The following is an 18,435-nucleotide window of genomic DNA, read 5'->3' as shown; positions in this document are numbered from 1 at the left end:
TACAGGCCTGTCTATTCTTCTCAATAAAGAGTCCCCGATCACGTAGACCTGCCTTTTCCTGGTGACAGTGCTATTCTCCAGTCTCTCCCCTGTTCCCTCTGGCTGCAAGTTCTTTCCATTCCTATTTTCCCTTACAATCTTCTTCAACCCATCCTGTATCCTCCTGGGGCTCATATTTGGTGTAGTCTCCCTTGACTCTTCCCCTTTTCCTATAAGACTAGCCTCTCTTCTCTTCTTCCTTACCCTTCCACCTTCAACAAGTACCTGCTGAGCCCCTTTTTCATTTTCCAACTCTGCAAACCTGTTCCTAAGCTCTATTTCTCCTTCACTAGCCCGTCTTTTCCTCTGCCTGGTTCTTTGAGTCACATGTTTCCACTGACCACTTTCCTCACTCAGTCTCTCCTCAAAATTCCCCAGCCCTGCTTCCATCTGTGAGTCTGAGCTTTTCCCTTCAGATACCTCATATCTTTGCTCCATCATCTGCTCAAACCCCTTCCTAAACTCAACCAGACTTTCCACCTGCATCTCCAAACCTCGGATCTTTTCCTCCATCAGCTCTATCAGACGACATTTCATGCAGAAAAATCTCTTACCGGTTCCCCCCTCCAGGATCATGTACATACCACAGCTTCCACATCCAGTCATCCTCAATGTGTCTTTCACTACAGGAGTCACTCTCACAGCTGCCTCTGTATCTGTCATCTCCTTCCCACCTAAATCCTGTTAATCTGGGAAACAGAAGCCACACCAAAAAGACCACCCCCCCAGCAAAAGCAAACCCCAAACAAGCACCACAATACAAACTCCCCTTACAAACTCCCAGTCAAACTCTCCTGTTTAGAGCTCTGTTTGCTAGCTCCTGTGCCGACTTGCAACAGAGGTTTTCACCCTGTAGTCTGTGGACTCCCTGGGGTCTGCAGACTATGTCTAAGGGGTCCGTGAAAGGTGGTTGTTACCATAGAACGGTGGTTTTCAACCTGTGGTCTGCAGATCCCTGGGGGTCCACAGACTGTCTAAAATTTCCTATAGGGTCTGCACTTCCATATGAAATATTTTAGGGATCCACAAATGAAAAAAGTATGAAAACCATTGACTTACAACAGGGGTTGTAAATAAAAATTACTACATGACCCCAGGAGGGGGGACTGATGCCTGAGCCAGCCGGAGCCGCTGGAGGTCGAGGTGGTGAGGGGGGCAAAGCTGAAGCCCAAAGGCTTCAGTCCAAGGCAGGGGCCTGTAATCAGAGTCCCAATGCCCAGGGCTAAAACCCTCAGGCTTTGGCCCTGGGCGGTGGTGCTCAGGCTTCGGTGTCAGTCCCGGGCCCCAGCAAGTCTAAATCAGCCCTGGCGACCCCATTAACATGGGGTGGTGACCCACTTTGGGTTCCCGACCCACAGTTTGAGAACCACTGACTTACAATATAAAAAACCTCCAGTATTGTGAGTGCAGTTGTATTGATTTAGAAATCTAGCTACCTGATTGCACCTGCAGATCAGATAGGTGTCTAAAAAAGGTACAATTGCAGGCTCCTTTAATTGTGGATGCAATATTTGAGGCCTAATTAAAAATCTGTGCCAGTGTGTGTTAAAACTTACTGCTTGTACATACCACCAATAATAAAAAATAAGAATGTTCCTGAATTTTAAATAATATCTTCAGTTAACTACTTCTCGTCTGCCAAAGATGGGAGCCTCCAGGCCTTTATTTTTATTTAAATGAAGAATACAAGTGTGAAGAATTAAAAATTGACTGACTGCATATACAGTAAAGTGAACTTCCTATGTGGTATTTTAGTATTATTGTCCTCCTCGCTTACTGCACGCTTTGATTTGTTGCATCCTTCCTATGGATTTGCCATATTTGAGACATTATATTGGTTGGAAAGGAGTATTAAAGGCTGTTTCTAAGCAGTTGCCAATACTGTCTCTTTGGTTGGAGTTCCATTAAGGTGGTCAGTTTTATGTCCTGTCACCAGGAAAAAAAAACAACATGGCTTGAACATTCATATATTTGCTCTATAGCCTTCTGAAATACAGAACTGTATTCATTTTAAAGAATGAACTATTATGTCACAGAAACAGGGACATGTACAAAGTAAAAACCATTAGCTCCAGATACATGTTCACATGCAGGAAAAGAACTTTTTAAATGCTTGTCATTATGTTGCCTTTGTTAAAATGCTGAAATCTATCATTGTTGCAGATTTCCTGTTTATTTAAACATTTCCTGACTACACTTGATCAGTCTGTATTTGTGTAGAACCTGAAAGAAAGAATAAATAAAGGATTAGAAGAGTTTAAGATATTTTCTGCTAAAGCTTTTCAAATGCAACTAGAAACACAGTAGTTCTTCATGTTTAGGTAGATTGCGAGAGTCTGTCTATGGTCTATACCTGAACCAATTTCAACAATTCCTGGGATTTCCATGCACACTGCTTTATGATACCTTGGTTTAAATGTATGTGTTGGTTAGATAAAAAAGATGCCTTTATGTATTGGTTATTATAGTGTCACAGCAATGACCCTGTAAGTCTTAAATGACTCTTCCTCTAGAAAGGCTGATTTTTAAATAAATGAAAAATCAACTTCCCTGCCAAAGAACAAGCCCTGACTCCCTGGGGGGCAGGGGAGAGGAGCCCTTTATAATAGAAATTTCTTGTGTTTAGTCCCTAGCCAGAGGAAATTATTTTTGGAAAGTTTGAGGTTAATTGGACAAACTGTTTCAGCAGCAAGCAATCAGTTCAACAGCACACTGCCTCGCTAACTGATGGGTTCTCAGTTTTTGAGCCTTATGGGCCAGATTTTTAAAGGAAGGAAATCAATGGAAGTTAAGTGCCTAAATAGATAGGCCTATGCTAATTATTTTTGTCTGCTCTCAACTCAGATATTGGATGTGTGAGCATCAGTATTTTTGATTTTAAAAATCAGATTATTTTCTGCATGAATGAACACTGGTGTATTGGGCCATTTTTATGAAGTTGGAGTGCAAACTTCTTAGTTCATAAAGGATCAGGTTTTTTTATCAGCTGTGAGCTCTGTCTTCTGTGTTTTATAACTTTTTGGGAGAGATGTGAAATCTGTTTTTCCTAGCCACCTCGTTATGTTTTTTAAGAGCAAATTGCTGATCCAATAACCAGAAAGGGTGAACTTGTGGCTAGGAAGGTAGAGAGAGGGAGAATTGAGGTTGGGAGAAGGACAGTGGGGAAGCAGAAGAATGAAAATGAAAACAAATGGGGAAAAAAGCCGATAGCAGATAACAAGAGGGGCCAAAGCTTGAAGTCTGCAGTCAGGCAAAACTCCTCAGCAATTCAGTAAGACTTTGGCCTGAATGAAAAGGTAGGTGAAAACCAAGAAAGAATTTAGTAATGGGACTCTGATGAGAAGCAGAAGATGGGGGGAGGAGGGAGAGAGAGAATTTAAAATTAACAAGAAAAGAGAGGTGATTGTTGGCAGCCATACTAAGGTATGGTGGGATAGAATGTGTAAGTTGTTGAGCAGGCAATGGACAGAGGATAGGGGATTGCACCAAGTAAATCTGGAGCCATTGCATCAGCCCTCTTTGTCGTGAATGCAGCCTAGAAAATGAAATCCCATCACTAGGTTATAAGTTTGTTACTGTGATTTTTATGATCTATTATGACCTGTTTTGTGGTCAGAGTTCCTACTATTATGATTCTAATACAGATTATATTCTCCTGTGATACTTTATTTTCCCCCAAATTTCTTTCTTCCTATTTTCCTTTTCCATTTCTGTACTTTTCTTAGCACTTTTTTATTGTCTTCACTTTTTACTCATTTTCTTTCCTTTCCCTTGTTTTTGTCCCTTTCCCTGCTCTGACACATCTCTTCCTGTGAATTTCCCCCCTTCCCCGCAGATTTGCCTCTAGTCTGCTCTAGTTTTGTAGGGATTCTCCATTCCACTAGCTTTTATTAAACTGCTCTTGGCTACCCCCATAATAAGGACAGCAGCATTGCAGGTGAGGACAATTTCTGTGAAGCACCAAGTAGGGCAGTGGTTTTCAACATATGGTCCACGAAAGGTGGTTGTTACCATAGAACAGTGGTTTTCAACCTATGGTCTGTGGACCACTGGGGGGTCCATGGACTATGTCTAAGATTTCCAAAGAGGTCTGCACCTCCATTCAAAAATTTTTAGGGGTCCGCAAATGAAAAAAGGTTGAATACCACTGAACTAGGAGATTGGTGGGGAGAAAAAGGACAGATCACAGATCAATGCGATTGGCTGATTTTTGGCTTGGTCATGTCCAGGGACAACAGAGGCATCCATAAAATGAGGCTCTGTACAGGAGCTGCTAGAAAAAATACCTAAAAATAATAGCCTGCATATGTCTGGCTCTATATATGTGTTTTAAAAGGTTGGTTCAGTTTTTAGTTTTTATGACCAGGAAGCATTACACTGTAGTCATTGATCTTGGCTAACCTTTCCTTTGCAGTTTAAGTGCTGTGGAGTGGTGTACTTCACTGATTGGCTGGAAATGACAGAGATGGACTGGCCTCCTGACTCCTGTTGTGTTAGAGAGTTCCCGGGATGCTCCAAGCAGGCACATCACGAGGACCTTAGTGATCTTTATCAAGAGGTAGGGAGGAAAAAATAGTGTTAAACTTAAATATTTCAGAAGGGTGTGTACTTACATGTTCCTATGACTTCCAAACTCATAACATGTGAGTCTGAAAAATGTTTGGCGTTCTTGCTGAATTCCTTGGAATTTTACCTTCTTTTCTGGCAAGGATCTCCCACCATAGGGAGAGATGTCTTCCCAAAGCTTGTCCCTCTCCCCTGCCCTCAAACATTCACCCCATTCCCACTTCTGTATATTTTGGAAACTCCTCCTACTCTGGAGGTGTGCATTCCAAATGTATGAGCATATATTGACAAATGGACTCCGAAAGATTGATCTGTTGTTATGCTTCTCATGAAAGGCTGTGGTAAGCAGAAAGATTCTGTTGGTGGGTGGAAATGGAGGGGGAGATTTTATATAGTGGGCCATATTCATTCCTGATATAACACAATTGAAGCTACAAGGGTGGTATCATCGTCTTAAAGAGTAAGAATTTGACCTCCTCTTTTTGGTTACTGAGGTAATAGAAAAGTCTTACATTGTTAAATGTTGCTATGCCCATAACGGATATAAAGAATCAGTGGATTTGTGGCCTGCCTTCAGATTTTTGAAAGCTTCAATTGTTCACCTAGAAATGAGATAAGGCATTAGCAATGCAGTTAGCACCTTGCACACGTGTAAGCCCTGAAATAGCTATTTTACATTGAATAATATAGTCACATGAGTTTCCCAGTTTTGGCAAGCTGATTACTGAACCTCCAAATGGCTGTGGACATAGAAGACCACACACTCATTCATAAATTCCATTTCTCCAACTCACCAGGCTGAAGAGAGATTTCAGGATTGTGAAGGTCCTCAGATACTATGGTGATGATGACAACATAAGTACCTAGACAGGAAGATACCTCTGGCAAGTCCTTTGAAAATCCAAGAGCTCTGTTGATGCATCAGCCAGCAGGGATCATGCATACAGACAAATAACACAGTCACTCCAATGTGAACATAAATGGAGACTTTATGCCAAAGCAGTCGTTTTCTATGGTCTACACTATTGTTGCTGAGTTGTGTATATAATATTTTTTAAAAGGATAAAAAATGGATAATGAAAGGGAATACATTTGAACCTGAAGAGATTGATAGCATCACTTGAACAAACACGTCATTGTGTGCAGGATCAAAATATATTAAAACTAAGAAAACACTTTCATTACTGATGCTCTTATCTCTTCTCATGCAGACTTGCTCTTGAGCCTGCCTCATCAAAATATGCTGTTTTTGCAAGCATTATCACTGACGCTGGCAGAAAGCTGAAAATCATTAGTTGTGCTCTCAATAGCACTATGATTGATGCCTCCAAGATGGAGGCATCGGGAACATAGTATATTTAAATGTAAATAAGGGCTTTGAGGGGAGAGCAAATGTACATTTGCCTCCATGTGTATGTTGGGTATGTGAAATAAGTTTGAGTTTGTGGTAATCAGAAAAAGCATTTGATCCTATTTCAAAACTTAGATCACTTGAATTTCTTAGAATTGACAAAAAGAAAAGGAGTACTTGTGGCATCTTAGAGACTAACAAATTTATTTGAGCATTAGCTTTTGTGATAACAATCATATTCTGTGTGAAAACCAACCAAATATTAAAAGCATGTAAAAGTTTTGTTGATAACGTAGGTTTTTTGTTTTGGTTTTAAACAATGAAAAATACTAAGAGTCAGAGTAACTTTTAACTTTACACTTAAGACATAAAATTATAGCAATAACTTTGCAATTTACTATTCAGGATTTCTTGGTGATGTTGCATTCTTTTGGCACTTTACTTTTGTTAGCTCACTTCGGAAATTTGGAAAGTTTGAGCAAGGATTATGCATATTAAAATAATATTATAAATGTTGCATGAAACAGACCTGCCTTTGCATTTTTATAAGGTTTAACCAAGGCTAATGCTAAAAATATTATGTAGCAAGACTAGTCATCTTTCAAGAGGTCTTTTACAATTTCTGTGAGTGGAAGAGGGGGGAAAAAACCCTGTAAAGTGAATATATTTATTGGCCAGGACACTGAAGTTAAAGCACATTTAAATCTGAATAAATGAGTAGTTAAATGTCTTCTCCTTTGGAAGAGGTGTGAAATCAGATTTTTTTCCACTTTGAGGATGATGAAGAAACATTTGCCAAGCACTTTTTAAAATCATGGTTTTTAAAAACTCCATTATTTACAGCAGACTTTTTAGAAATTTAAAGGTGCAATTTTTGCTATTTGAGTTGTGTATATAAAGTAAGAAAGTTAAACACTTTCTCTCTGCTGCCAGTGATCTTCCCCCAATGTGCGTCTTGTGCTTCTGTGGGACAGAAGTTATATCGTCTCTATTTTGGCTACTTCCTTCTCTTTACCATCATCATCGTCATCAATAATATTAATACTCTTCTGAGACTAGGACTGATTAGTTAATTTAGGTTTCCAGTGTTGACTATAGCAGAGCAGGTTACAAAGCATTGTCTGGCCTACATAAAGTTTTGCCTGTTTTTGTTTGTTGTTTAATTTAGTGACATTGGTGAACTGAAAATATATAGCATAAAATTCTCCATTCTTCTCAAGCTATACTTAGTTCAGAAATGGGAATGGTAAATTAGAGCAGCTTCAGGAAGCTCATGTCACATAAAAAGACTGCATTAACAAGGAGGAGCTTTCTCCACTCACTGGGGAAAATGGTCTCCTGTGTGCTTTTCCTTCTGATACCAAAGGTTTTGAACAAAACTCATGAGCCAAAAGTTGTATTGATTCTAAGAGCGCCATCCTAGCCCAGACAGGGATAGTACTCTGCTTTCATATTGATCCCATGGGGCTGAAAATCTGGCTTCAGATCATTATTCAGAATCAGGGCACATCAGCCCATCCCAGTCTATTACAGCTTGGTTCCTGGCAAGGTTGAGTCTTTAATTATGGTGTGTCTGAGTAGATAGCTGTCTCTTGTCCTTCAGACATCTCAGAAGCCATCTACCAGAAGGATCTTCTTTTCTGAGTGGAAAAGGTTTAATCATGTGGTGGAATCAGATCTGCCTTGTAAAAAAACTGTTTGAGTACCACTTTCTTGTTTTATTTGACTAGGTTTATTTAATTGCAGTATGTTTTGGTTTCATCTGGAGCTTGACCCTTTTAATACAACCCTGATGAAATCTCCTTTTGAACCACTCAGTTCTAGGGAACTGAGTTCCTAAGACATGGAACGTCATTTTCCTGGAGACAGTTCAGTTCATGAATTCCTGAATGGAATTCAGTGGAAGGCCAGAAGGAAACATAATAATCATTTAGTCCAACCATCTCCTTAACACAAGGCAAAGAATGTCATTCGACATTACGCACAGTAACTCAGTAACTGATGGTTGAACTAGGTGTATGTTTTAGAAAGACACCGAGTCTTGATTTATAGAATCAATACATCACTATTATGTAGAGAGTTTCAACTGTGGATCTCACATCATTTTAGAAAGGAAAGCTATGTATCATTATCTCCATTTTACTGACTAGGAAAATGCAGCACAGAAAGTTGAAGTGTCTTGCCAAGGTCACATAGCAGGTCAGTGACAGAAACAGGATACAACCCAGGTCTCCTGACTCTTGGCCCTTTGTCCTGTACACTGGAATACGTTGCCTCATAAAATGAAAGTGCTTGAGGCCCTAGTGCCTGATCCACCTTATTATACCCAATTAAGAAGAATCAGGTGGTGCTAAGGATTCATCCAAGACTCCTCTCTGAGATGGGGTCAGAAATCAACATCCATGGCCCACTGTTCTGCCAACATTCTTTCCGCTCCCATGTCCTCATTTCGGTGAGTCCTTTCTCCCTGTGCTTGATGTCCACAGTCTTTTTGATTTCACTTGGAGCAGACTAACATCCTTAGATAGGGCAACTAATTTTCCATTGCAATGACCTTTGTGATCTGAACCTTACAGGATATGCCAAGGCAAGACTGCCTGGCTTGTGGCTGTCTCCATCACAGACATCTGAAAGGCAGCTACATGATTCTCACTCCACACCCATTTCCAAAGCATTATTGGATTAATTCATCTTCCAGGAAGGAATCCTATTTTGGAGTCTTTGCTGCAGAATTGGTTCCAAGTTAAGGCAGGCCATGCTTCTTCTCTTCTACCACAAAAAATATTTTTGCTTCATGTTAAGTGGCACCATATTTTCTGTTGGCAAAAACATTTTCCCCATGAGTTTGATCCTCTAGTTTTGGGTTCATTCAGCAGGCTTGTACTTTAATACCTGATGCTGCATTTTTAGAGGTAACTTAATGGTCTTTTTTTTTTATGCTGAAAAAAGTCTGTGTTTGGATTGATGGTGGGCATTGACATAGCTGCTGCTCAATGCAATTCTCAATTTTGAGAAATGTCTTGAGTGTCTTATTCTCGAAGAGTCAGAATCCTGCACAGATGGCATTGTTAATGAAAGGAAGATGAGTTACCTGTAACGCTGCTGCACAGAAGATATCGTCTTGCCGGAATCTTGCTCCCCCACCCATTGCTCTGTAGATTTTGGAAGTAACCTTTTTCTGAGTTATTTTTCCTCTTAACTTTTTTTGCCTTCGGAGCTATTATTTTTTGCATATGTTGATCTTTGTGAATTGGTTTTCTTTTGGGGAGCTTCACTTCCTGTACAATTGAAAGAATAGACTTGAACATTTGAAGATCAGCGGTAATCAGAGGGTGATGTAAGAGCACAGTAGTGAGCTTGGTGTGCTCATTAACTGCCTTCACTAGATTTAAAAAAAATAATCTTGAGAGGTAGGAGAGTTCAGCTGTTCTAACAGTAAGAAGTTAAGGCCAAGGCATAAGAATCCTGAAAGATGTTATCTTCAGAGAAGCGAAATTACAGGGAAATATCCTTCCCTTTTATACCTGACGGACTCATCATTACATAGAGGAAGCAGATCTGTTAACTAAGTTGATGTCATTTGTACATAGTCACTTTCAGTGTAGAACTAAACTTTTTGAGTCTGATTTTCATTTACACTATGTCCACTCTTCAACACTGAGTGTTAAAGTGGGTGTAAAAGTATTTTATGCCTCTTTAGGGCCCCTTTACACTGCCAGCAGTGTAAAATGGCCATAGTATAAATGAGAATAAGGCCCTAAATCTATAACTTTGCAAGCTTGAGAAAGTAATACTATACTGAATGATCTTTACAAATTGTAATAGTTGGTATTGAGTTGTCACTAATGTAAGAGCTGTTCTTCTTGACATAGGTTTTTACTTCAGCCTAGGAGAGTATATTTATATGTCCTTTAATTGCAACTTAAAAACTCTGAGTATATCAAATATGCATTAAAATGTATAAATTGGGGATAATGGGAATGGCTGGATAGTTCTAGTTTTGGAAACTGATTTGAATGTGAACCAGAGCAGAAATGTAAGAGCATCATTAAGTGGAAGGAGGCAGCCTAGAGAGATCTCGTATAAATTTGTCTTAGTTACATGTCTGTACTGCAGGAGCTGTATGGATTAATGCTATTGCTCTCTGATGCTGATGTTTCCTCTAGGCAGCAGATGAACTGAATTTGAGTACTGCTTGTGTGTAAGCATTTTTTAACTGTGACCAGCATGCACTTGGTTCCTCATAAGTTATCAGAAAATATTAAATGCAGCTAGTTTCTTCAGAGTTAAAAACAAATTTGGAGCAGCATAATTGAAACAATATATTTTGCTTAGGAAAACATGCCCAAATGACTTTTGAATATCAGTTTGAATTAAAGGTCTTTTGCTGCAAAGATTTTTGTTTTAAAATTTCATAGAAGCCCAAATTTGCTTTTTGTTCTGCTCTGAGTCTCATCTGTGTTAAAGCACTGATCGAATGAAACTGTTGAAAGTCTGTCTTGTATTACTGTGGTTAATACTGGAAAGATGTCAAAGTCCTTTAATGTATTCTGGCATAATGTTTTCAGAATACATGGGAATAGTCTATTCATTTCAGATCTGAAGTAAGTTGACGTCGGTGTGAGTCTGCATGTGAAGCACTTGTAGAATCAGGCTGTTAGTCAAGTAAAACGGCATTTATGTCTGTGGCATTTGAAATAAATATTGGTTTCTGAAAGCTTTTAACATGACAGGAATACTAATGTGGTCATGCTCAGTGTTAAAAGCCTGTTATTTTGGCCAGTTACTTATTTGTCATAAGACTATGTGGAATAGATTAGTAGGGTCATAATCACAGAAACAACATTTTGAAAATAACATGACCAACCCAATGGCTTATTGAAGTGTCCTATTGGTACTAGTGACCGTGTGCTTCCATCACGCTGTCCTGTGAAGACCTGTGTCTGTGTGAATTTCCCCTCACTTGCCCTGTGCAGAAGACTCACCTTTAAATCTCTGTAGAGTTCAGGGGTGGAATAGAGTTGGGTTGGGCTGAAGGAGCTGAAGTGCCGCTCTCCACAGCACTTTCCCTTGGGATTGATTTTAATGTAGAAATCTGGGCGGGGATGAAATATAGTTTGTAGTTGTATTACCTCCTATTGGTTCCCTGTGTACAGTTATTACTGAGCAGCTTCAGAGGGGCCCTGCCTGTGGCTCTTCCTGGACACACCCTGCTAGGGTGAAACAGCCATCCCTGCAGGACAGCTCCCTTTCCCACAGATCTATGAGATGCATGGCCAGGATGGGGGACTGAATGCCTGGGCTTAAAAATCTGTGTGATCCCTCTCCCCAAAACTCCTCTTTCTCAAGAGAGACTGATTCAAGGAAGATTCTGCAAGGTTCCTTACATGTTTTTTCTGCAGAAAGAAGACAATCAGCCTTGGATATTTTGATTTGGGTGTTTTCCTGTAAAATTGTCTGCATCAGCAGTTATCAAACTGTGGTTCAAGAAGCACTTGGTGATGGTCTGCAGAGAGCTGGGTGGTCATGTGGTCTGGACTCTGCCTTGATTTTACATTTTAAAAACAACTGAAATGCAATAATTTCTTAATAGTACTTTTCCATGTCAGGAATGGCTGTAGATGCATGCTGGGGTATTATGTCGTCATGAATGGGAGAAGAGGAGCTGCATGCAGTGATCACCTCAATAAGATGCTAAGGGCTTGTCTTCGGTGTAGCTAAATCGGCGTTGTTGCAATCGATGCTGTGGCATCGATTTAGTGGGTCTGGTGAAGATGCTATAAGTCAATGGAAGAGCACTCGCCTGTCAATATGGTGCGGTATTGACACCGCTGTAAGTTGATTTAAGCTATGTCAACTTCTTTTACATAACTTACGTAACTTAACTAAAAAGAAAAGGAGTACTTGTGGCACCTTAGAGACTAACAAATTTATTAGAGCATAAGCTTTCGTGAGCTACAGCTCACTTCATCGGATGCATTTTGCAAACCGATGAAGTGAGCTGTAGCTCACGAAAGCTTATGCTCTAATAAATTTGTTAGTCTCTAAGGTGCCACAAGTACTCCTTTTCTTTTTGCGAATACAGACTAACACGGCTGCTACTCTGAAACCTGTAACTTAACTAGCGTAACTTAGATTGACTTACTTAGTCACTGTAGACAAGGCCTTAGATTGCAGTTCTTTTTGACGGGGACCATCTTTTGTTCTGTGTTTGAACAGCAACTTCCACAATGGGCTCCTGGTCATGACTGAAGCTATTAGGTGCTATGGTAATAGATATAATAAATAAGAAGGTGATGTGGCCTTCAGTATAAAATGCTAAAATAATTCTGGTTGACAGAACAGCACTGAGGCATTCAGACCAGTTTGCTGAGGAAGAAGAGTGATTTTGGGGGAGGGATGAGTGCCAATGCTGTGTGTGTCGGGAAGCTACTTTGTTATGGACTGGTAAACTTCATCAGTGCAGTTTTTCACAATATTGCTCTCGTTGCTGTTTTTTAGTTACAGTAACTGATAGTTTGCGTTAAACATTCTATGACCCAAGAACAAAATGTTTTCAAATAGATTGAATGTTACTATACAGTAAGTAGCAGTAAGATGCTCAGCCCAGTATAAGACGTAGGAATAAAAACAGTCCATGACCTTACAATTTAAAAATCACAAAGATGCTTTTATGTACAGATGAGCACAAAGTCTGGTTAGTTTTAGAGTATAGCCCTGGTGAGTTGCCCCAAGTATAAAACATACATGGGTGGGTTTTTTGCAACGAACAGAGGCTGTTAGTTGAAGAATGAAGAGCTGGAATAGTAAAAATGTACTTTGTGAGTAAGGAAAACTACTTGTATCTAATACTTTGGAGAAACTGATCAAGAATCCTTCTGTAAAGGTTACCTCCCTTTAGTGTTTCCACAGTCAAAAAGACCATTTGGCTTTGTACTGTGACTGGAAAGCATTAATGTAACAAATTTTATCCACTGTCTAGGCTCTTTCTACAGAAGTCAGGAGCTCAGAATAAGAATATGATACATAATGTATGTAGCTAAAACACTTGAAGAGTCTGGGAAAAGCCATGATGAGGTTATACAGTTTGGCAAATCTTTGCTTAGGATATTGTTTTAATTTTGATTCATGGTATTATAAAAATATGTTCTGTTTGGAAAAATCAAAAGTGAGTTAAAAACGTTGATCTCATGATTAAAGCCTAATTAATAGCAACAGCTTTAAAAAAGCTTTATAGGAACAGACTTAAAAAAGTCTAAAGTCTGTAGTTTAGAAAAAAGATGAGTAGAAAAGATTTGATGGAGCTGTCTTAAATATTGCAAAAAATAATTACTTGAGTTTTTTTTCAAAATAAACAAGGTTGATAGGATCACAGATCAGATGAGCAGAGGTCATGAGTGGAGAGAAATATGGAACAAACGGATCTCTGGGAGGTTGTTATGTGAATTAAATCCATGAAAGAATTTTGAGACAAGATTGTGGAAAGGGAAAAGAAACAAGCAAAGCAATTTTACAAAGCATGGTTTGAAGAATGGAAATGTGACCCTTGATGGGTCAAAAGGGCAATAGTAGATACTCTATCTGTTTAAAAATAAGCATTTGGAACTCTGAGGCAGATCCAAATAATGTTGACTGACTTTTTTGTTATCTGTTTTGTTCTATAGGGTTGTGGTAAAAAAATGTACACTTTCTTGAGAGGAACGAAACAATTGCAAGTGCTTGCGATTCTAGGAATCTCTATCGGAGTTACACAGATTCTGGCTATGATCCTCACTATTACTTTGCTGTGGGCTCTATATTATGACAGAAGGGATCCTGGGACAGATCAAATGATGTCCTTGAAGAATGACACTTCACAACACCTGTCATGTCATTCAGTAGAGCTGCTGAAACCCAGCCTGACAAGGATCTTTGAACATACCTCTATGGCAAACAGCTTTAACACACACTTTGAAATGGAGGAATTGTAGGAGATACAAATGAATGTGTGAAGTCACAAAGTTATGGGGCTTTTGTTTTGTTTTTGTTTTTGCCCTGTTCTGTCTCCTGCATTTTTAAGTACACCTTTCTGTTTCAGAAAATGGCTAATGAACAGAAATGGAGATACCTCCATGGAAGGACAGGTTGATCAAAGATCTGTCTCTCAGCTTCTTAGAGCTATGAAACAATTGTTTTGCATATAAAGCACCATTTACTGGATGCAGCAATATTTAGCTTGTCCACAAGATGTACAGCATATAAGACACTGATATCTACACAAGTAGATAGACACTACTAATGACACTTTAAAAAAAAAAAAAAGAAAGCATCATAGAAAGTAGAAAGATAACGGTCTTCCATAGAAATGTCTATATTTGAATGGCAAACAAAATGGACTTTTGAACACATCTACTAAACCATTGGGAAAATGTTCAGGGATATATGTGGATATAAATATATGGGGTTTTTTTTGTGTGTGTATATATAGTAGAGCTACAATTCAAGTAAATGGGTTTAAAAATTGCAACATCTGTAAAAAGAGTAAAATTTTCTTTTTTCTTTTCTTTTTTTAACAGCACCTTTATTTTAGCTGTTTCATTTAAAGATTGTCAAAAAACCTCTATTTTTATCCTAAGATGATTGTTTAATTTTTAAATTAAAATACGTTAAACAGAGGTTTTAAATATGAAATATGACCATTAATATGATCAGTATACTTTATTATTCTAAATGTGACCTAATTTGTAGAAAATGTTTTTCAAAACAGTATGTTCTTTGGACTGGATATATTTAGTAAAAATAAAACATATTTTCTTTCCAAACTAGGGATCAGTATGAGAGTAGCAAATCTTTATAGATGAACCCCTCTTTCTCCTTCTACTCCTTTCTCCTCTCCAGATAAAAATGAAAGACTATAAGGAAATCAATGATCTACTGGTTTATTGTTCTGGATGCAATTGCAATAAATGTAATGTAAGAGTAAAGAAGGAGAAATTTCACTCTAGCCTTTTCTTCATTGAAAGTTCACTGTTGACTCAAATTGCCAAATGGCAACAGAGTTAAAATCTATTTATTGAGGTGGGAAAAGTGCATTTTACTGTATTTTTATGTAAATGTTTATTTCAAAGGATTATTTTTTACAGTCAGACAAGTTCTTGAAAAATGTGTTTATTCCAATAACAGTGCTTTGTGACAAGTGGGGTTTTTACACAGTATTGAAATTTTAAAGTTTTTTCCTCTTGTTTTGGAACTGTGTAGGAAAAAAAAAAAAAGAGGTGCTCTATGGCAGCCAATAAAATCACTACTGCCCAGAATTTTGTGATGGCTTCTTTCTTTTTAAAGTTAAAGAGAGTGGGCACTTTTTTCCTAGTAATTTAACTTTAAAAAGCTGTATGTTAAATGTCCTTACTGCTGTCAGTTTGTCACTATTGTGTGTTTAATGTTAAACATGCAAATGTTAAATGTAGATATTAGCTATGAATTTCATTTTTTTTTGACCTTTTCATAAAAGTTTCAAGTGAATGGGAAGCTAGGGAGCCAGTTCAGAGTTTAACCTTTTTTCAATGATCTCTCTGTGTGCTTAATTCCTCTGCAGGCATCACTCTCTGTGGTGAAGCTCTTGCTATGGGCTGTCCCAAGCCAAATTACATTGTAGCTTTTGGATTCCACCTTCAGAGTGATCATGTTTATATCGGGAGATAGTGCTGGAGGGAAATAAGTAGGTTCTGGAACGTCGCTGTGATGCAAGGAAGTTATTGAGCCCCCTCCGCCTAGTCCCACCACGTCAGTCAAGGTTTCTTCAGCAGCACTCCGCCATTACTAAGGGCCATGGAAACCTGCTCTGCTGCTCCTGGCAAGGGGATGACTGAGATCAAAGTTGTCCAAGAAATGATGCTCTCTTAAGAGCAGTTTTCCCTTTTCCTCAGTTTTGTATTCTCTATTTCATTTTCTGTAACTTTTTTTTTTTTAATTTAGAACCTGATCCTGCAAACACTTTCTACCAGCCTTAGTCCCACTGAAGATAATGCTTCTCTCCTTCCCAGGTGTGTTGTGAGAATTTATTTATTAATGTTTGAGGCACTCAGATGGACCACCTTAGGGAAGTCTATAAGTAGAATAAATACATGCTTTTGAATAAGTGGGAAATCCGCATAAAGAACACTCTTTAGTTCAGAGTGTCTCTCTAACTCTCTTAGTGATCTCATATATATGTTGAACAGGGGCTGGTGTAAGAAAGGCACCCAGTGGCACCCCACACAAGTGGATCTGCAGGGCTGAAGAACTACTGCTAAAAAAATTCCCTTTGGGTTGTTTCTGACAGAAAAGAATGAAGCCATCAAAGGGTGGTGCCTTATATTCTTGCTATGGCTCTTGCATGATTGTGTTTGTATCTAAAGCTACCTCTACATTGCTGCAGCTGGCCCAGACCAGCTGATTTGGGTTCCCAGGGCTCAGGCTGCTGTGCTAAAAATTGCAATATAGATACCTGGGCTCAGGCTGGAGGCTGGGGTCTGAAATGCCATTATGGGGTTGGGTCTGAGAGTCTGGGCTCCAGCTAAAGCCCGAACATCTATATTGCTTTTTTTTTAACCCTGCAGCTTGAGCCCTGTGATCCCAAGTCAGTTGACCAAAGCTCTGAGGCTTGGTGCTGTGGGTTTTTTATTGCAGAGTACATGTACCCTAAGGCAGTTGGTAGAGCTAATATTGGCATGGGCACCTCATCTTAATTCATTGTGGGTAGATCATTGCCAATAGAATGAGAGGAATCTCTGTGCCATAACCAGATTTGACCCTGATCAGTAAGGATTCTGTTTGTCAGTTGGCTGTGTCAGTTTGTCTGTTGTTCTGTTTGTCGGCTTTGGCATCTGTAGAAAAAGTCATATGTGAAGTCTGTATCATAATGCAAACACATACATGGGTCAGATTAAGGTTGATCAGGCAATCATAATTCTGGGCAATTCCTAACTTCTGACTTCTTGACTCAGCAGCCTTAATAATGTTCTTTTAACACAGTGTCTTATGTGTAATAAATACATATGGTGGAGGAGAGGCCTGTTTTCAGGCGAAAGGTTCAGAGGAGTTTGCTGGGTGATAGCTGCTCTCTCCTCTTTTTCAGTGAGGGTCAGTCTTAGGAGTCCTTTCGGATCACCAGCTTCTACATCCCGAAGCGGCAACAGCGATATCTTTCTTCTCAGGTGTGCACTTTACTATAATTATCCATGTGCATATAGTCTCCAAATTGTGCAGTGGCAGGTGGGCTACCCTCAGTAGCTCCTCAGAAGCATCAGTTAGTGCATATCATGGTCATCTGTTACAGGATCTTTCCGTGTGTAGGACATTACACATGTGCTTTATAACCTTCACTGATTCCTTATTCTAATTACAGGGGGAGGGTGTTGATCTATATTAAAATCCTACATCAATGAAATCCATGCTAATGGAGGGACCACCTCTCTCCCTGTACACCATTGCCAATGGAGATGAGTTGTCAGTCCCTTTATTGGGATTTGCTGATATTTGAAAGTGGCTGTGATGGAAGCTCCCCAGTGGTGGGAGTAGCAGTGATTGAGGGAAGTGGGGTGGGGCATCTGGCCATCTATGCCCTCCCCGGCCTGCTCCCTTATCAGAGCATCAGGGAACTCACTCAGAGACACTGGGCCCTTCCCATGGCATTGCACAGCCATGCAGCCACTACTGGCCCCAGCATCAGGCTTCCAAGAATGAAGCTTTAACATCGCAGCCCTCCTGGAAACCAAACAGCGGCAAGGAGGTGCACGCACTTAAGTGAATTCTGATGTCAGAGCCAGCATTTTGACTTTTCTACCTTCAGTTTTTGGACTCTTGGCAAATATTGACTGGTAATATTCTTCCTCCCACATTCAGCCAATCCTTCCTTCTTTGGCGTGCCAGCCCCTCATCTTTCCTGCATTCTGTTGTCCATGTCTCCCCAATGCAGCCCTACTCCCCAAAGTTCCACAGCCCCTACCTATGCAAGCAACACACACAAATACTTCTGTGGGAAGTCAGTGGGACTACTCACATGTGACAGTAAGTAGTGCATAAATGTCTGAAAGATGCAGTGATGACCTTAAGTTGTGGAGATACTTCAAGAGGGACACTGAAGAAACCACTCACATGGGTAAATTTACACGGGGCAGGATCAGGCCCTGTATTTGTACAGCATGTAGCATAATGGGAACCTAATCTCAATTGTAGTATCTGGGTTCTACTGGAACATAAATAGTGATAAAGGCAGAGTATTTTCATGAGACTGCCCTTGAAGCTGGAATTTTACTTTCCCCAGGGTTCTGTCAAAGCCTTAGTTTCTTGGCCATATGTATTGGCCAAGGTTTATGTATTTTAGTCTTTTTGCTGGAGGGAAAATACTTATAAACTCTGCCTGCAGTAAACATAGCTAACTCATTTTGTAAAGTGCCACATACATTTTAGGTAATAAGCAGTAACAACAACAGAGGCCTTTTGTCACTATATAATTAAAT

At 39.5% G+C, this 18,435-nt stretch overlaps 1 protein-coding gene across 4 annotated transcripts in view; it reads left to right on the top strand.

The window, feature by feature from the left end:
• Positions 1-18,430, top strand: part of TSPAN12 (tetraspanin 12) — a 69,399-nt gene extending 50,969 nt beyond the window's left edge. The window contains exons 7-8 of one of the 4 annotated variants that reach the window (XM_038402702.2): positions 4,454-4,597; positions 13,621-18,430. In XM_038402702.2, coding sequence (XP_038258630.1) covers positions 4,454-4,597; positions 13,621-13,926 — 450 coding nt within the window. In that variant the 3' untranslated portion in view covers positions 13,927-18,430. The remainder of the gene's footprint in view (positions 1-4,453; positions 4,598-13,620) is intronic. The other 3 variants (XM_038402876.2, XM_043495655.1, XM_043495659.1) reach the window with 3 other exon arrangements.
• The last annotated feature ends 5 nt before the right edge of the window (positions 18,431-18,435 follow it).

Source organism: Dermochelys coriacea, chromosome 1 (genome assembly GCF_009764565.3).
Source record: "Dermochelys coriacea isolate rDerCor1 chromosome 1, rDerCor1.pri.v4, whole genome shotgun sequence".
In the NCBI taxonomy this organism is placed as follows: domain Eukaryota; kingdom Metazoa; phylum Chordata; order Testudines; family Dermochelyidae; genus Dermochelys; species Dermochelys coriacea.
Note: the sequence above shows the minus strand (reverse complement) of the source record. Positions and strands in the feature narration are given on the sequence as shown.